The 17,971-nt window shown below is 37.8% G+C and overlaps 1 protein-coding gene across 2 annotated transcripts in view; it reads right to left on the bottom strand.

Annotated features, from left to right (window-relative positions):
• USP45 (ubiquitin specific peptidase 45) overlaps window positions 1-17,971 on the bottom strand; it is a 57,029-nt gene that overhangs the window by 1,500 nt on the left and 37,558 nt on the right. Inside the window, exons 9-17 of one of the 2 annotated variants that reach the window (XM_075706621.1) lie at window positions 15,766-15,853; window positions 12,192-12,273; window positions 11,132-11,223; window positions 8,993-9,049; window positions 7,435-7,578; window positions 3,641-4,310; window positions 1,847-1,944; window positions 1,377-1,463; window positions 753-906 (exon numbers count right to left, since the gene is read on the bottom strand). In XM_075706621.1, the coding sequence (XP_075562736.1) occupies window positions 753-906; window positions 1,377-1,463; window positions 1,847-1,944; window positions 3,641-4,310; window positions 7,435-7,578; window positions 8,993-9,049; window positions 11,132-11,223; window positions 12,192-12,273; window positions 15,766-15,853 (1,472 nt within the window). Of the gene's footprint in view, window positions 1-752; window positions 907-1,376; window positions 1,464-1,846; window positions 1,945-3,640; window positions 4,311-7,434; window positions 7,579-8,992; window positions 9,050-11,131; window positions 11,224-12,191; window positions 12,274-15,765; window positions 15,854-17,971 lie in introns of those variants that run through there. The other variant, XM_075706622.1, reaches the window with a different exon arrangement.

The following is a 17,971-nucleotide window of genomic DNA, read 5'->3' as shown; positions in this document are numbered from 1 at the left end:
CTGGGAAATGAGATTCAAATGCAAAGTGGCACTACACAGGACAGACAGAACAGTGCTTGGTTCTCACTCCCCCCCCCATGAAGGGAGACAGTAAATATGTCTACCTTCCTCTGACAGCTCAAAATTCTTGCCTCTACAAATCATTCATTAACAGATTCTATCCTAGAATCTTATTTCATCCTGCATATCCAAAACATATTAATAAGAACTAGTGTGCTGTTCTCAAAATACCAACAGAAACCCTACAGCAAACCTTGTATCCTCCATGAAAAAGTTTCTTGCGGTTCACATTAAACCAGAGTATTACAGACTTTTAAGCATTAAAAAATTTCCAATCCTAAGACAGGTAAAATGCTCAAATACACGGAAAATTTAATTTAAATTGTCATGGATTCAGCTCTTGTACTAGAACATTGTCAAATACCAAATAGGCCAAATTGTTACATTTTACCAGGCACAACCATTTATCTGGACATATTATTTTGACTAGAAAAGAAAGTTTTCTGTCAATTCTTGGTTTAATAACTGAACCAAAATGCCATTATTCAGTCAGCTCTATGTGGGATTAATACAGAAGTAGGTCATGTACTGGGTGTAACAAAAAAAAGAATTGATTTAGGTGACCCTAAAAATAACAGAATATTCTGAGCTAAAACAATTATTTGCTCTAAATCCCCTTAAGGATAAGGAGCTGTAGCCAGTGGTTGCTTTTGGTTTTACTCACAGAGAAAGAAGGCTCTGTTTGTACATACCCAGAACATTTTTAGTGGTAGAAATATGCTCTAGTAATTTCTTGGAGGGTGTCCTGACTTTCACGTACGCCGCATAATGACCGCCTCTCATTGACCCACTGTGCTCCACTATTCCGTAAAGACTATATAGCACTCTTGCACCATCCGTAACATTCTGCATTCCCAGAAAACAGAAAACAAAGATAAATTATTTCATGGTGAATTTTACAGATATCTTAAGTAGCTGTCAACAGTATTACTTTAAAAGAAGCAAACAGACATCTACAGCATTTCTAAGGGTGAAATACATCTATTCAAAATACTCAATAGTCTATTAATTGAATTTAGTTACCATGGAAGCAGCAATACTTGTCCTTAATGCTGTTAGATACACTGACACCATTAGGGCACCATAGCTTAACTAATACTAGTTAACATCCGTGATATTCTTGATATGAATGGAATTTCAATTAATTACAATTCTGATCTTGGGACACTATTTGAAAACATTCACTCTATAATTTCTTTAGGAAAGGAAGGAACAATAAACATCATCATCATCTTCGTCATCACCATCAATCCAGTTTAACTTGCTCTCAGGATAACTGCTCAAGTACAATAAAAATAAAGATTTGAAATACGTACCTTGCAAGATGCAGAACAAAATGGTGCTAAGTCTAAAATCAGTGGGAAATCCACATGCCTGTTTACTTTCCGTAGACTCAAACCAGCCTTCAAAAGACAAGAAAAGAAAAGAAAAAGACTGTAAAATAAATATTTTTACTAGGAAGCTTTTTAAAGCTAAGGCTATTAAAATAAACCAAAACCAACAATAAGATTGTAACTGATTTAAACATTCTTTGTTATGTTTTCAATACAGTGCCTGCTACACATAAGCATGATGGACACGTAAGAGGTTTCCCTGGATACATCTGAATGGCTAAATGCACTCTGAACGTATTAGACAGTCAAAAAACCATAAGCATGTTTCAAATAGTGGTTCTACCAGTTCTCCATATAGAAAGAAAATATCGGTATGCACAACGACACTTAAAGAATAATTGCTTGTCCACCAGTGGGGCACAGGAATATACAAAAGGGTTTTGGCCTTTTACCTGGTGGAATCTTTTCAGATGGAGAATAAGAATAGCAGGAACTGAAGAAATCAGCAGCTGTTTCCGAGCATTTGTGTAGACACCTTCCATTTTCTTTTCTGTATTTATGAATATCAAAATAATTTGTAAAGTGAAGGCAGTCACACAGAAGTTAAGTATTTTTTAAACTCTATGTTGCAATGATTTTGTACATGTTATATAAAATGCAAGGGAAATTTTGTGGAGTAACGGAAAAGTATTTTCTCATTTTTCTAGTTTTTAATAAACATAACTTGCCAAATCATTTGCATTATTTTAGCCCATCCTGTGCAAATCAGATCAAAAATTGGAAGCACGTACACTACCTAGGTCAGCCTGCACACTGAGATACCTACACTGTCTGTTACTATAGCACCCAACTTTCCTGTTAAAACCATTTCACCTGAAATAAATGGATGACCACTAGAACAAGAAATGGAAGACACAGGTCTCTGTATCTATGGTAATGACCTAACCACTAAGACAGAGATTAATTTTCCATTCTTCAGTTCCACTGAGTGACTACATCCTTTGTGCTTATTTAAGAGAAGGGTCTGAGGAGGGGTGTCTACTTCAGGATGCCTCATAACCTGCTGGCTCAAGCACACAGGATTGGGATATGTGGACTCCACTACCCCTGAGGTGCAGAAGGAATTGAATCTGGGGCTCTTAGCAAAAGTAGCTCAGTGGTTAGCTATACAGTAAAGGGAACATGCCACCAGCATCTTTTTTTTTTTTCTGAAAAATTAATTACTTCACTTGTTTTACACATGTCTAAAGGAAAATATTCCATCTGAGGTAGAATGGAGCATTTTATGTAAAAGTAGGTGACTTCTTAAATCTTTTGTTTTAGAAGGAAAAAGATTAATAATCATTACTTGTGAACTGATTTTCCTTTTCTATTTTTGACTGTGCCCATGACACCAAAAGATTATTTATATAGCACTTACTCTTAGTCCAATAATGATAAATTTATTATAAAATACTATTTTTAAATTAATTTTTCTGAATTTACTCATGCTTAACTTGTATCTCTCCAGATACCTACAAATGCACAGCAAACAGGCATTTTTTTGTTACTGTAAGACTTCCCTTTATATTTTTACAGATAATCAGAGGAGCTTATTTTCTTTATCCTTCTGAATTACTATACATCAAAAAAATCCTCCAGTCCTTTTTAAAAGTTTTTCATTATATTTAAATTGTTTTTCTTACTCAAGTGAACCCTCATGGTCTGCTTGGATGATACAAACATCGAGGAAGACATTGTCATAAGAAGGTAGTGCTGTTCTCTCATCTCCATTCTTACAAATCTTTGTAATGAAGAGGGGAAAAAAAACTTACAAGTATCTTTTTTTGCCCCTCTTACATACTTAATTACATTACTTCCCTGAGTATGTAGGTTGCTAGAGCTGAATATTGCAGCATTTATTTCAAAGCTTCCAGGATTGTAAAGAACAGAAACAGCAGTGAAGATTAGTATCAGCTGATGAGCCCAGTCAGTTGATCGTCATCTTTAACTTACTTACCTCGGATAAAATAAAGCAAAGATGCAAAATAAATTTAAGTTATAGCTACGATTATGTCCTAATACAAAATTTAGCATTGTTGCCCTCACAAGACAAAGTTTTAAGTTGCTACAAGCAAGTTCTGCTTGAGGAGACATTTTCTATTTAGCCAGAAGGGGGAGGCCCACACCGGAGCAAGGGAACAGCAGCGAGTGCACAGGTTTTGAGAGGCAATTTTGTATCGTCCAGACAGATACAAGCACTTTACCTGTGGAGTTGGTTTTCTTCTGATACTTCTGTTTCCGTTCTGTGCAGCTCTCACATAACAGCTTGTTGTTCCCCATTAGGAGCTCTACAGAGGTGAACTGGTAAAGGCAGGACTGAACAGAACATTCCTTTGAGCTAGTTATGTAGCTTTGGGAAAGCGTCTGGAAAGCGTTTTGAGGGTTTTGGGATAGCGGGGATTTGTCTACTGAGAACATGGAATTATTCAATAAACCCAATGCTGGATCCCCACGGCTCGATTTTTTATCTTCATTTATAGTACCACAGAGGCTGAGTTTGGATATGGCACTGGAAATCATCTCATCATTACTGTCACTTGGTTTGTTGTGCGGCATTTTAACATTTATGTGGTTGACGTGCAAACCAGACATGTTGCTGGATGGGCTGAAAGCTGTTTGCTTAGAAGCACTTTCGCTTTCTGAGGCTTCGCTGTCTGCGTCAAAGCTGCTTTCAGAGCGGCTGGCTTCCTTCTCGCTGCCGTCCGTCTGACTTCCATTTACAGCTGAGTCAGCACTTGTGTCTTTGGAGTACAAGATGCCAGAGCTATCTTCCAGCTCAAGCTTTTTGGTTTTTTCCTGCATGATAACAGGACTTTTTTCTTCTTCATTAGAGGAAGCTTTTCTGGCAAGCCGTCTCTCCTGGTTCAATTGATTCTGCAAATTATGGCATTATTATTTGAGTAATATAGGGGAGAAAAAGAAAACAAAACTGTGAACTAACATAGCTTTTGAAACATGACAAATTCAAAGCAAATTAAACCTATTCTTTTATATTCTCTCTCACGTGCTTTAAGCTAGTTGATCTCCTTAAGATCTTTTTAAACCAATTTAGGATTAGAAACCTACACCCCAGTCAGCTAAGAGCATTATACTTACTGTGAGATCAATACTTCCCACAATTAATTACATTCACTTTGTGACAGCTGTGGATGGCACATCTGAAGTGGTATTCGCTTAATCTAACTTAAGTTTCTAAAAGGTTCTCAAGTTTAAGCTAGTCCCCTAGCCTCCCATCAGAGGCCTTAGCTGATTCAACTCACCTCGCAGGCATTGTCTTAGAATTAAATAAAGCATCCCTAGCTGTATGTTTGCTAATTTGTATATTACCTGAAGTTAATTTTTTAAATTTTATCAAGATCGCAAGAAAAAAAAAACCCAAAAACTTTGCTGCCACAGAAAACTATTACTATAGATTTAAAAAAAAAGAAACAAAAAAACCAAACAACTTAAAGCTGCAATAATTTTAAGTCATTTATAAGCGTTCATGATTCTTTTCTTTCTTTTGTTTGGCTTCTTGCCAAAACAAATGAGCAAATTTCCTTCCCTTTTGCTTTTTCCTTTATCTGAGTTGGATCAAAATTCCAGTGATGCCAGTGGGAATCCTTCCATTAACCTCAACACTTCGAGTTTTAGGTCTTTTCTCCTGTAACAACTGGGGTCTGTACGTTCCTCATTCCATTCTTTCCTTTGTTTCTGCCACACATCCTTTTGCTGCTTCTGTCTCATTCTCTTCTCCTATCAGTTTTTTTATACAGTTATTCTGTTACGTTTTTTCTTCACATGTATTCAGTGTGTTAGGACCTGTTTCAGGAGAGTATTTATGGTCCCCAACAGGGCACAGACCCCTCCAGTAGGGCTCACTCAGACACAAGGTAAAAAAATCTAAAATTGTCCTCCTAACCTATAGCCTAGGCACACTCCTAAAATAAAGTTCAAAATTCCCTCTGTGTGTCAGTAGCCCTGCACTTGCACCTTCCACTTCCTGGCATTAGTAAGAAAACACCTTTTAAACACAGAAACAAAGCGACACACAGCACGAGTTAAGCTCACATCAGTGCTTTCAGAGAACAAACTACAGAAACTAACTTTCGCATGTGGCTTCCATAACAGGGAGCCTAGGTGGAGGGAAATACCCTTCTGCTCACCTGGTCATGTGCCTAAGCTGCAAGTATTTCCTACTATCTTTAGGTAGCTTCTCATTTGGCAGAGAGGGTTTCTGGACTGTTTTTGTTTTGGATGCCACTCCAGGTCATGGGTACCAAAATGTTAGGCACTACAGGTAACTGCCTAACTTGCAGGCATTGAACTTTGTTCGGTCTATCCCTTAAATGTATACCAGAGACTCAATTCATGAAGAGTCCTCAAGCACATACTCGGTTTTCAACTTTAAGCACGAACTTAAGTCCAAATGAAGTCCATGTGAAAGACAAAAAATATTCCCAAATATTTCTTTAAACAGTTTAAACCTACACTAAATGTACGACTTCATAATTCTAGTCCTTAAACTTAAAAGCAAGTGAACAGTTTACCAAAAAAAGAATAAAATCCCAACAAAAATAATTAGAAACCCCAAAACCTGTTTTCCATTAGGACCATTTCTTGTTTCAGTTAAGCTTGCTTGCTTCATAAATAGAGAAGAGGGAGAGGAACTTGTCTGAAATTACTGCTAGTGTTCCTGGGTATTATGCAAACAGCAGTCCAAAAATTCTTAAAATTGTGAAGCTCCCCGTTTCAGGAGAAAAGCCTAACAACCAGTGTTCAGGTACTCTGTTGCCTACAAAATCACCCACGGGACACCCCACGCTTTCACAAGCAAACTTACAAACTGATGAACTGAAGTCACAGAACATCAACAAACACTGACTGAATTCAACAATTGTTTGTTTTGCGTTAGAAGTGTTACTGCAGAACAGATACATTACACTGAAAATAATTTTTAAAAAGTCTAAAATAATGATAAATACATGTCTGAAAAGATGGAGGGGGAGCGGAGAATCACAAAGCCTCACCAATTAGACAGACATACTTCACAGGTCACTTTATCCATTCTTATCGAAAGCAGAGTTACTGCTTCCTTTATATTAGTCTGTCTAGTCTCGTTTATTGAATCCATACTATATTTTATTTTCTTAATTTTGAAAACGTTTCAGTAATTGTGTTTTATGTATTGGTATTAACACTACTATTAAGATTCGAATTGGCCACATAACCCGAAATGGATGATAAGGCTTATTAAAAAAAAGAATGACAATAATGATAGTGTATGACATAATGACATTATACGACAATAATGACAACGAAAACCTTTGTCATGTTTCATTAACAATAATATATCATAACTTATATCATTAACAATAACATACGTGCCCAGTAATTATTACAGATTTCTTTTAATCTGTAAACACTGATAGATACAAATAATCAATTCTGTTGGGCTGGCGTATTTGCAGAACCCTTTTGCCTCTGTCAGAAAGAACTGTATTAGGAGGTTGTACTGGAGATGGGCTGAACCGAGCTCCCCAGCCCTGGGGCTGCTGAAGGCCAAGTGGATCACAGAAACCGTGCTCTCAGTCTGCAAGAGTCTCTGCTGGCTGTACTACTTTTGTTGTACCCACTGCCAACTAATCCCTCGGATGGCACTAACGCAGACTTGCCTGCTCTCTTAGCCAGCATTACAGTTCTTGTGATTGCAACCAGAAACAAACTACGAGGACACCAAAAGAAAAGCAGTCAACAAAACCAAAAGCAACATGAATTGAAACTAACTTGCAGATATTTTCCAAATGCAAATGAAACCCTGCAACTGAAAACTAAATGGTTCCCATTGGCTGTCATTTCTCACACTTCTAATAATGACCTAACTATTTTAAACAAGTCTATCTCAGCTATATGTATATAACCCCCCCATTGATAGGTGTCAAAATTCCCACCCCTATAGCTCTAGAAACTTCAGAATAAACTCAAGATGACTGGTTAGTGCGAGTATTTAAGTTCTTACCTTATCTTTTGTTAAAGTGTGTTTCTTGACAATTTTGGGTTGATTATTCAGTGCAGTGATAGAAGAACAGTTATACTGACCAAGATCTGCCTCTTGTACACTTTTACCTTTACCTGTTCTTCCCAAAGGCACAGGTTTTGCAACCTAAGAAATTAGACAGGAAATTAGGAAATATGGCAATTTTGCATTCCTTTGCAACCTACAGAAAAGATTAATGTAGGTGGGTTTTTTCCTTTACTTTAGAAAATAGTAACCTACATAAATCCAATTAACTGGCCCCTGAATTGTGGTATAAGACTACTTTCCAATTTCATTTATCATAAACTCACTGTCAACATCTTTGAAAGATCAACAGAGAACCACAAGAAATAGGAATGATACAAAACTCCTGTACAGAATACATACCGAATAATCTATTCTAGTATTGTATAAGCACATGCGTAGCTGTACGCAGATGTGAATTTATCAAAGGGGACATAGCTCCCCATAAGTCAGTCTCTGGTGCTGCCTGCCACCTTAGGACGTGATGAAGGAGCTGCCGCACATCCCCCATCACGTTAATGGCAGCAGCATATCTAGACCATAAAGGAAAGAGATGACCATAAAGTAATGCACGTCCTCAAGTAAGTGCAGCGATTGCTAAAAGCCATGTCTCTCTCTCAAACGGAACCCATGAAGCTCCCATGTTACGCATGTGAGCCAGGAAGCACAGGGGCCCAAGATACTCAAAATGTTCTTAAAGCTTCTATTCCCACAGACATCTGCACTCTGTGCAGCAACAAAGATGAAGAATTTATTATGAACAAAACTGGTGTTTGGAGACAAGTACATTTTATGCAGGATTAAATATTACATTAAATTCTCTCCCTTAAATATACATGAATATATGTAGGATGGGGAAAGAACCACTCCCAACACATCCCCCCTACTCTCAAATGAAATCCCCAAATTCCACAAAACCCGAGTATATGCCTTCAAAGCAACACAGTTCCTCTGCAGCTAATGGAGGCATTCTGTGAACTATTTATGCCGAAAACACCAGAATAAATGCATTCAAAGTCTATCCATTTTTACACTGTCTCATCCCATAGCTATACTTCAGTCCAAAGGGACTCAGTTCTCTAGGTGCAGACCAGTAGGCTAGAATCTAACTTTCTGGACCTTCAAAAAAAGTCTATAATCATTCTATTCATATAAGTGTATACTAAAAATACTACTAAATTAAACTAATCTCAGACCAACATATACTGTAAATTACAGTGGTCATTTGTTCAAAGTTTGGACTAATTAAAAAATATATGTACTTATGACATTGTATGTCTATATATGTATGTATATGTGTGTGTATATATACACATATATCATTTCATGTTCATATATAGGTATATACATAAAATATGTACTGTCAAACACAGTATAGCAGTACATGTATTTATGGACAAGCATCCATTTTTAGGCTTGAAATCAAAACTGTGTATATACATAACCACCTTCATAAAGGTATGTAAAAACAATCCACTGGAAGCAATAGTTAGTTATTACATATTCTGTTTCTTACCCTCTCCTCTATTATAGGAAGTGAAAGATCAATGAAAGGTTCTTTTACTGTTGAAATCTTGAAGAAAAAGAGAAAATGCATATTAAATGCAAAGAACAATATATGGGTTAGCACATAGCTCCCATTTTAAATCAAATTATCAGAAGTTATACAAAAAGCTAATAGTTAAAAGATGTATCAAACTACAATGAAGAACTTCCCAAAAACATTTTTCCTTTTTTTTTTTTTTTTTTTTTTTTTGCGTTTTGAGTTAGCTCTGATTTTCTTTCTAACACTCCACAAAATCTCAGCATACAGATGTAAAGGGCAAGGCCATTCATCCAGGCACGAACTGGACCTAGAAGCAGTGTAGCGCTCACTTTCTCTGAGCTCCAGACAGATTTTCAAGTCATGTGGGCCTTCTAGATGGTACAATTCTGCAGAAAGCTAACTTTCAGAGTTTCCTGATCCTGGACGCTTTTGTGCAGGCGTTTGACCTCGTACACTGTTAAGCAGCAAGGACTGGTTAATGACAGTTAGAGGACAGGTTCTAACCTGATGCGCTCAGAAAAGATTAAGTCAGGCTTACTGGTTACAGTCAAAAGCTTTATTAGAAATTTTCACACCATAACGTACACTAGTAATTGTTAAAATAAATCCAATTACTGGGGAAAAGGGGATTGAAAAACAAAAAACAACCTTCTTTTCTTTACTGGAGTTTTATTTTGCCATCTATAAGCCATACAAAATCTAAGCTGAAACTGGAACTATCTAGCAAGTCACACCTAAAGACATTGTCCCTCAGCACTTCCTATCTGCCTTTATGCCTAGAACATCCCTTCCAAGCCTATTCCTTAAGCTCCCTCCCTTGCAGTTCTCAAATGCCCTCCAAAACTGACTTATCCTACCTCTGGAAAGACTGTGAAAAACAAGGCCTTAAAAAAACATAAAAATCATGTCATACATGTAAGTTACTGAACACAGTCATGCCCTCAATTACTGTCATCCTTGCCCTTCTCTTATATTTGTGACCCCATCTTCCACCTGCAACATTTGATATGGACTGTAGGCTTGTTTTTTACCTGTTGCGCAAGGGACTCAGCATAGTTTAGGTTCCAGTAAAGCAATCAATGAGATCAAACCTATTGTAACTATGAGGACAGGCTGCCTGATGGGCGATGTTCAAACAGGGGTTCCTCTAAAGAGTGGGTTTGCATGAACAAACATTAGTCAAAAATATCTTTGCCAATGCAGGCAAAGGAAAGCAAACGCTAAACTCTTGCTCAGAGGGCTACAGCTAGCAAAGTCCCAAGTCCTGTGCAGGCAGAATATAAGAATCCAGCAAAAATAAGTGAGACACACAAAAAACATACAACCTCTATTTGGTATATAGTCGAAGTTCTTCATTGATACTAGTAGCACATTGAAGTGTAATCTGGCACACCACACACAGGGAAGTTTACCTGGCACTGCAGGACTGTGCTTAATTATTCAGACTGATTGATTTACTTAATCTCTATAATATGAAATATAATGTTTTAATCCAAACACAAATGTAACATTCAATTAGAAAAGTCATGCAAATAAGATTTTTTCTCTTCCAAAGTTAAAGAAAATTATAAGGAACATGGAAAGCATTTATGATGAAACGTCAGTAATATTAATTATGAAAGGATTATGCTGTTCATTAGAGTTATTACGTTAATTATCAAAAATACTTCAAGAAACAAACAAGTAATTTTAGCATTTCCCCACTCATACTAATTCAAAGTAATTCATTCCCAATTTTCAGGTATAGCCCAGAACAGCTGGCAGGAGGATTTACATTTTTTAAGATAGGTAGGTGTTTTAAAAATATCAAATAAAATTGGGGTGTAACACAGATGATTATAGAATTTGGAACCTCCAGCCTTAAGTTTGGTGTAAAATCAGGCCCAGTACTTGAATCCTTTTTTAATTCAAAGGACTCCTCTTCTTAGGTTTGGGAGGATAATGCTTTAAAGAAGGAATAAATCATTTTAAATGAGAAACTTTCAATAAGGTCTTGTTTTTACAAACAAACAAGTATAAAATTGGCAATACAATTTTATACTTTCAAGACAACGTAATCAAACCAGTATGTGATCTATTCCACATCAAACCAAATTCCAGAATACCTACATTTTCACATTCCTCACACATGACAGTGCTAGTCAATTCACCAACAAAGATCCTATCTATGAAGTTCATCTTCACACCCTCTCTTCCATATGCTGAAAAAACATTGCCTTTTTTAAATGTGAAAAATAACAGATCCAATGCCACACTATAAGTACAACAATTCTAAGATTTATTGTGAAAGCACAATTTTAAACATATTCAAAACGTTTTGGATACAATAACTAATACATCATATACTGTATTATCTCAACATTTAAAAATATTTTAGTGATACGATTCCCTTTTATCCTTCCCTTCCCCACCTACTGTAACAGAATAATAATACTGTATCTCTCAAGAAGAAACCTTTTAAATAAAATCTCAGTTTTCTTTTGAATATGTAATATTGTATCGCCTTGATATAGACACTAGGGTAGCAGACAGGTTATGACCCCTTCTAAATGGTTTTTGAAACTATAAAACTCTAAAAAAGGAGACAAAAGCCTGTTCTAATACGTCTCTATGCCTTAACTGCTGCAGATTTGGGAACAGTGACTTTCAAAACAGCTTAATCATTATTAAGACTTTAACTAAAACAAAATCCCCCAAATTAGAACTTTTGCATAAACACACACAGAGAAAAATTAATTAAAACGCTCTTGTTTTGAAAAAACAGGCCTTCTTTTGAAACAGCTTCCTATCTTGGCTTTGTAATCATATTTAGAGTGCTCGCAGTATCAGTCAGCTGACAGAAATCAGTTTTATTTATGGAAAGTGGCCTGAGTGATACAATAATTGTGGCTATATAACAAACCTGAAGATGCAGCAAACTATTTTAGAAAACAAAATTAAATTCTACCTATCATTACAAGAGGCATTATTAATACAGGGGAAGACTATCCTGGATACAAAGATGCAAGTCAGCACATACTAAGCTCTCTATCCTTTAGATACGCACTAGGTGGCACTAGAATAATACACAGTAAAAGTCTTGTAACTACGGTACTTCGGGATTGCTGTTTGCAATAATCAGTTTTGAAGAAACTGCGTTTTTAAAAGTATTCAATAAAGAGTTGCATACCTTTGACTTTTCTTCTAGTTTCTTCATCTGCCGTCTTAGTAGTTGGATTATTAAATGCTTTTAAGATACCAGTTTGTATACGCTGTAATTAAAAAAAACACTTAGCAAGTATTTTAAGTGTAAACATTCTAAAAACTGTTAGTATATGATTAGATTTTATCTACTCTTATTTCCAGAAAGTAAGCATAATTTAGTATTTTAAAACTACTGTTGTTATTCACTAACACTGTCAAAGCTACATGAGCTTAACTTTAGTAGGTAACCATCCAAAAATTTCCTCCCCTTAAAAAGGGAGCCATTGTAGACCACTCACGAGGTTATCAAGAAACTGTAAGATTTTCTGTGAACAACTACTTTCCATTTCTTCCACTGTTGGGGGGCTATGCTGAAGAAAAATGGACTGTTACTGATTGACTAGGATACAAAATACTTGAAGACAGCTAAGTATCTTTCGGTAGCCAGACTTCAATGACTGTGTTTGGGCAGGGTTTTTTTGTTACTTCTGTTTACTTTCTAACACTGCACATTTCAAACTTATGCTAGAAAACCTTAGGAGAGACACAAAACTTTTTATGAATCCATATAAACGTCATGAACATTCACTCGAACAATCCTAAAAATTACATTTTTGAAAGAAGAATCAGAAAGCAGCAAATTCCTACAGGTGAGCTGTAGAGAACTGCACCGGCTGGTACAAAAGGCGGTTCAGCCCAACCTCCGACACGCTGCAGAGCCGGAAGCCGGAGGCTGCATCAGGTCCGCGGCCAGAGAACACTGCAGCGTGCGACCCGCGTTTCCCTTTTTCCTGGCAAATCTACTGGCTCTCTAATCCACAAACTCTAGTAAGACGTACGAGTCTCGCATGTCGGTGTGCAATGACATTTACAATTACATGTGTCACTGAAGTCACACTGAGAGCAAAGTACCATTCTAGAGACAAATAATGATACCAAACCTTCTGCAAGTAACTCAAACTCTATGTCCTAACAGGAAAAGAATAATAAATAACTCTTGTTTGCAGGCAGCAAATAACACTTTCAAGCCATGTATTACAAAAGAGTTATGATGACAGACAGCACTGGAGGTTTGGTTTCCAGTCCAGGCACCCATCAGACCAAGTCACACTCCTACCTGATGAGTATGTGACCTGGCTTGTGAATTAAGTCCCGCTGCCCCGAGCTCAGCTTTGTTCATCTTGAAGCCAACAATACACTAAAAGGACTAATCAATAGGTAATTCATGAAGTTGAGCACCATAAATGGGTTTAGGGCCATAAGCAACCCTTTTGTTGGGATTAGTGCGTTGAACCATTTATTTAGGTCAAAGAAAGACATAGTCTTTGAATGGGCAGGGTGCTGCCGACAATGGCAGCAGACATTAATCAATTAGCAGCAGGGTTCAGCCACTTCAGGCCCCGGTGTGAAACCATCTCAGGCCGCATTGCTGGAAACAGCAGACACTATGTCATCTTCATTGTAGTATTGACAAGCTTTTATCTTAAAAAATCCACTTGTGTACATATGCACTTTCTATCTTTTTTTAACGCAGACAGGAAGAAGTTCAACACTGGTGTTGGAAAGCCTTTTTACGAGATACAAAACTACGGAGAAGAGGCAAAAGTGGAATGCGTTTTTTTGTTAGTTCCTATTACTAGTGCCATGTTATATATCATATGTATTTCTCACCAGAACTCCTAGGGTTTAAAAAAACATTAATCCCAGTAGGGACAGGGAAGCAGGGACGGCCGCGTTCAGCTCTCTCGCAGGTGGATGGCAAAGGAGCCAGCTGCCCTTTCAAGCAGGGCTGTTCCCTCTTCCGAGAATAAAGTTTAAAAGCGGTGTGAAAGAGAGAGGTTAGCGGCTGCAACCCCTGCCACAGGATTCTGGTGGCAGACACGTTGCTGCAGGCTGTCCCCAGCCGGACAGGCAGAGCTGCTCCTGCCTGTGTCTGGCCAGCACGGCAGCCAGCGCTCACCACGGGCCTGACATTTGTCATTTGTCACGCCATCTACAGACCCGAAACACAGAATAATTAAAAAAAAAAAGAAGACTGAGAGCTTTTACTAGTACTGTCCCTGGCGGAGCAGCCCGAGGTGATAAAGACGTGTTTGCAGTAATGCACCATTAGGGCAGCAGAGGGGTGTAATTGCAGGGCAGGGTGGGACCAACCTTTCCCTGCCTGGTGATGGGGTGGCAGAAACACTCTACTGCCCAAAAGGTCACTTAAAATTCTCACCGTCTTCCATTACTCTTTTGTGGTAGCTACTGTAGCTGTCACCGCTAACAAAATGATTTAAAAGACAAAGACAAACACAAGTTATCATAACGATAGCACGTTCACTGGTGAAACAGGAGACTGTCTTGAGGGGAAAGCGCAATCACTCACTGGAGAAGAACCTTAGCTGTAATAATTATGCTTTCGGTGAATCGTCATTTGTGAAGCAAATATAGTTTCCACCTTTTATTACATGAAAATCAACAAGCAACAAAAAGTTTCCCTCTACTGCAAAAACACGACAACTGGTTTTTAACTGAAGTCAGCTGCTTCTGTTGCGTGCCCCGTTCAACACCTAATTTTGTAAGCGTGACAATGTCAAGGTTTAGCTGTTTCTCCCTGTAGTTCAGTTCTGGTTACGATCAAGGGTACTGCTGGCAAGACCAATACATATTAATATTCTGGTAGGATGGGGATTGATTCAGCACTACTCCAGTGCCAGGAACTGGGCGCAGATACAGCTTTATAGCTCATCTCCAAGATAATTCAGCTCAGGATCGTGACATTCATTGTATTACTAAATGAGAGGGAAGAGGAAGTACACTGGTCAGTATGATGAGGTCAAAAGGACCTCCTTTTGACGAAGACTTAGAAAAGGCTATTTACCAAAATACCATCCGAAAAGAAGGTTCCAAGACTAAGTCAGACAGGTGAAATCAGATACGGTCAAAATAGTTCGAGCACGGAAACACACACTTTCTTGTATTCAACAATGCAGGAGGCAGAATAACAGAAGAAAAAACACAAGGGGACATTTCTAATATAATATAACTGGTTATATACTTAGCATACTTAGATGTAGATTTTAAATAATGAAAAGCAGCACCTTATAAAACCAGTAGTTCTTCACACTTTCAAAAGATACAAGAAACTTTGCAAGATTTTATTTTTGTCCTATTTTTTCATTGAACTAGATTTCAATGGTAGTTATGGGCAGGCCCACAGCTAGGAGTTGCTAATTTCCTTCCCAAAGCTTTAAAATGCACTTTGCCAGCTAGATCAGAGGTTCTACTTCTACTTTCTTGACTCCTCAGAAGCCCTTGTCATGATCTACTTACCATACTCTTTCTACTGCTGACTGAAACTTTTATTCCAATCAGCAACTTTAACACATCCACATGGACATAATTAAATCCTCTTTCAAAAAAGTCATTATTTTTCTCAAGATAACAAAAATGGCCTCTCCTGCTCCATTAAGTACATCTTTAAAACATTAGGAACACAAAGAACGTTGAAGCAATGACTAGTAGTTTACCATACAGTCAAGTAAGTTCTTTAAAAACACTCACAAAGATGTTACCTTTGTTTCTTCAATCCTCATCGCATCCAACAGATAGTGCAGAAGCTCCTGGCTGTCCTGCTGCTGGAACCCCTTAAATCGAGGAGCCCTATGAAAGAAGCGGTAAGGAATTTAAATGTACCTTGGGAGGTTCTTAATGAGACAGTGTCTACATCAGACTCTTGTCAGATGCCAGGGGTACAGTTAGGTTGAATCCCTGCTGAACCTAATGGGGCTTTAGGAAGCTCCTGGTGTGGTTGCCGTTACACCAACAAGGCTGCACTTTCATCATCATTTTGACCCTATGGGGGATGGCTTGACTAAAATACAGCTTTGCCAGTAGAGTCTCACCCATGCTAGCAGTGCTTTGCTGGCAGACTACACCAGTACTTCTGTATGTCCCAATGTCACGGAGGAGAGGGAAAGAAGATTTTCAAAGTGTTTAACCTCCCCCCTGCAACCTCACCCTTCTCTCTACCAGGAAGAAATCTCAAATGTGCATAAAACAGTCTGTAGACAGGAAACCGGAAACAGCACTATAATCTGAACTGAAAAAAGATGATCTTGAAATGGAAGGGAAGCGCCAGGGCTGTGCATCAAACAACCAAGAACTGTGGGTCAGAATCAAAAGAGAATATCTTAACATCTTAAACAGAAGTATACATAACCACCTCTTCCAAATGGCTCTACAGTCAATCAGTCCAGTAATCTGCAGCTTACTGAGCTGAGTGAACAGTCAATGAGTAAGATGGTAAACACGCTAAAAATAAGTAACGTCACGTAGCATACAAATTTCAAATGCTATTAAAGAAATGTAAGAGAAAACTCTAATAATATGATATTCTGATATATGTAATTTACACTGTATTCAATCAGTTTTTATTTATGCTAAATTTCTTCAATTAATATTACAGATATTGGAGATAAATGCTCTAGACATAGAATTTCCATTCTAAGAGTACTGCTAATGAGAAAAGCCAGGGACAGGTTTTCTTGGTAGGAAGACTTAATCACTCTTATGTTACCAGATAAGAGTTATTCTTATACTTGCTTCACGGAAGCTTTAAAGGGACCTTTTAGCATCATGAATTATCAACTCACACCATATGCACATCCAAACTTCTTTCCTACAGTCTAACAAACTGCAATATTTCATGTCTGAAATTCATATTAAAACATGTAGTATTACCAGAAGCAAATGAAACACAACTTCACACCTAAAATGGAAAAAGCCTGAAACTGATGAGACAATCTCTTCACAGTTGTTTTGACTGAGACAATATATTTGAATCCAGATTCCAAAAACTATCAGGTTTGCAAAGGCAGGTAATAAATTGGCTACACATTGTCTGATTCTTTTCCCCCCAAAGCTGCTTATGGGAATTGTATACCCAACAAGTTTTGAGAGAAAAAAAAAATCTGAGATAACAGAGGTTGAAATTTCACAAGTCTTCTACACTAATTCAAAGGAACCTTCCTAATTCACCCATCATAACAGCAAAGTATATCAAGTATTTTGCTCCCACTGCATATTGAATACAAAAACATTACAAATTCTAGCTTTTTTGCAATTTCTGAGTGCACCAAAACAAGCTATCTGGGCAACCCATGGAAGAACATGAAGTATCCACACTGTTACTGTGATTTAATATCGCAACATTTCCTATCACCATTAGTTTACTTTACTAATCTGGATAGCCAGCATTAAAAAGAAAATCCTGATACAATGCTCTTTTCTCATGCTATCCAAGTTTATAAGAAGGGGGACAGTGTGGTCCATTTCATCAGAACTTTATAACCCTTGGTAAAACCTTGTAAAGTCTCATTTCCATGCCGCATCCGTAAGCACGGGTGGCAGATATGCCAGCCCCAAACCCCCCAGAATCGATTCCTGCATGGCAGCTCCCCACAGGGATTTATTTCCTGGGCCATCCCCAAAACAGCGGCGAGCAGCATCTCAGGCTGAGCACATGAAGTGGCCTGGAGGAGAAAGCCACGAGGCTGCAGCTCTCCAGCTGTGATTTTGTTTGTGAGGTGAGGGATAAGCACTTCTTGAAGAACCATGTGCCACAGCCCTCCTTTTTACAATAAAGTTGAATGAAGGACGGGGTTTTTCGTTTTGTTTTTTGAGATCCTTGTGAGCCAAAAAGCATTAGAGCAGCAACTGAAAAAAGATAGCGCTTCTGCATAAATAACGTCACTACCTTTTGGATGTGCGATACCGAAT

This window comes from Pelecanus crispus, chromosome 3 (assembly GCF_030463565.1).
Source record: "Pelecanus crispus isolate bPelCri1 chromosome 3, bPelCri1.pri, whole genome shotgun sequence".
Taxonomy (NCBI): domain Eukaryota; kingdom Metazoa; phylum Chordata; class Aves; order Pelecaniformes; family Pelecanidae; genus Pelecanus; species Pelecanus crispus.
The sequence above is the reverse complement of the archived record's forward strand: the minus strand, read 5'-3'. Positions and strand labels throughout refer to the sequence as shown.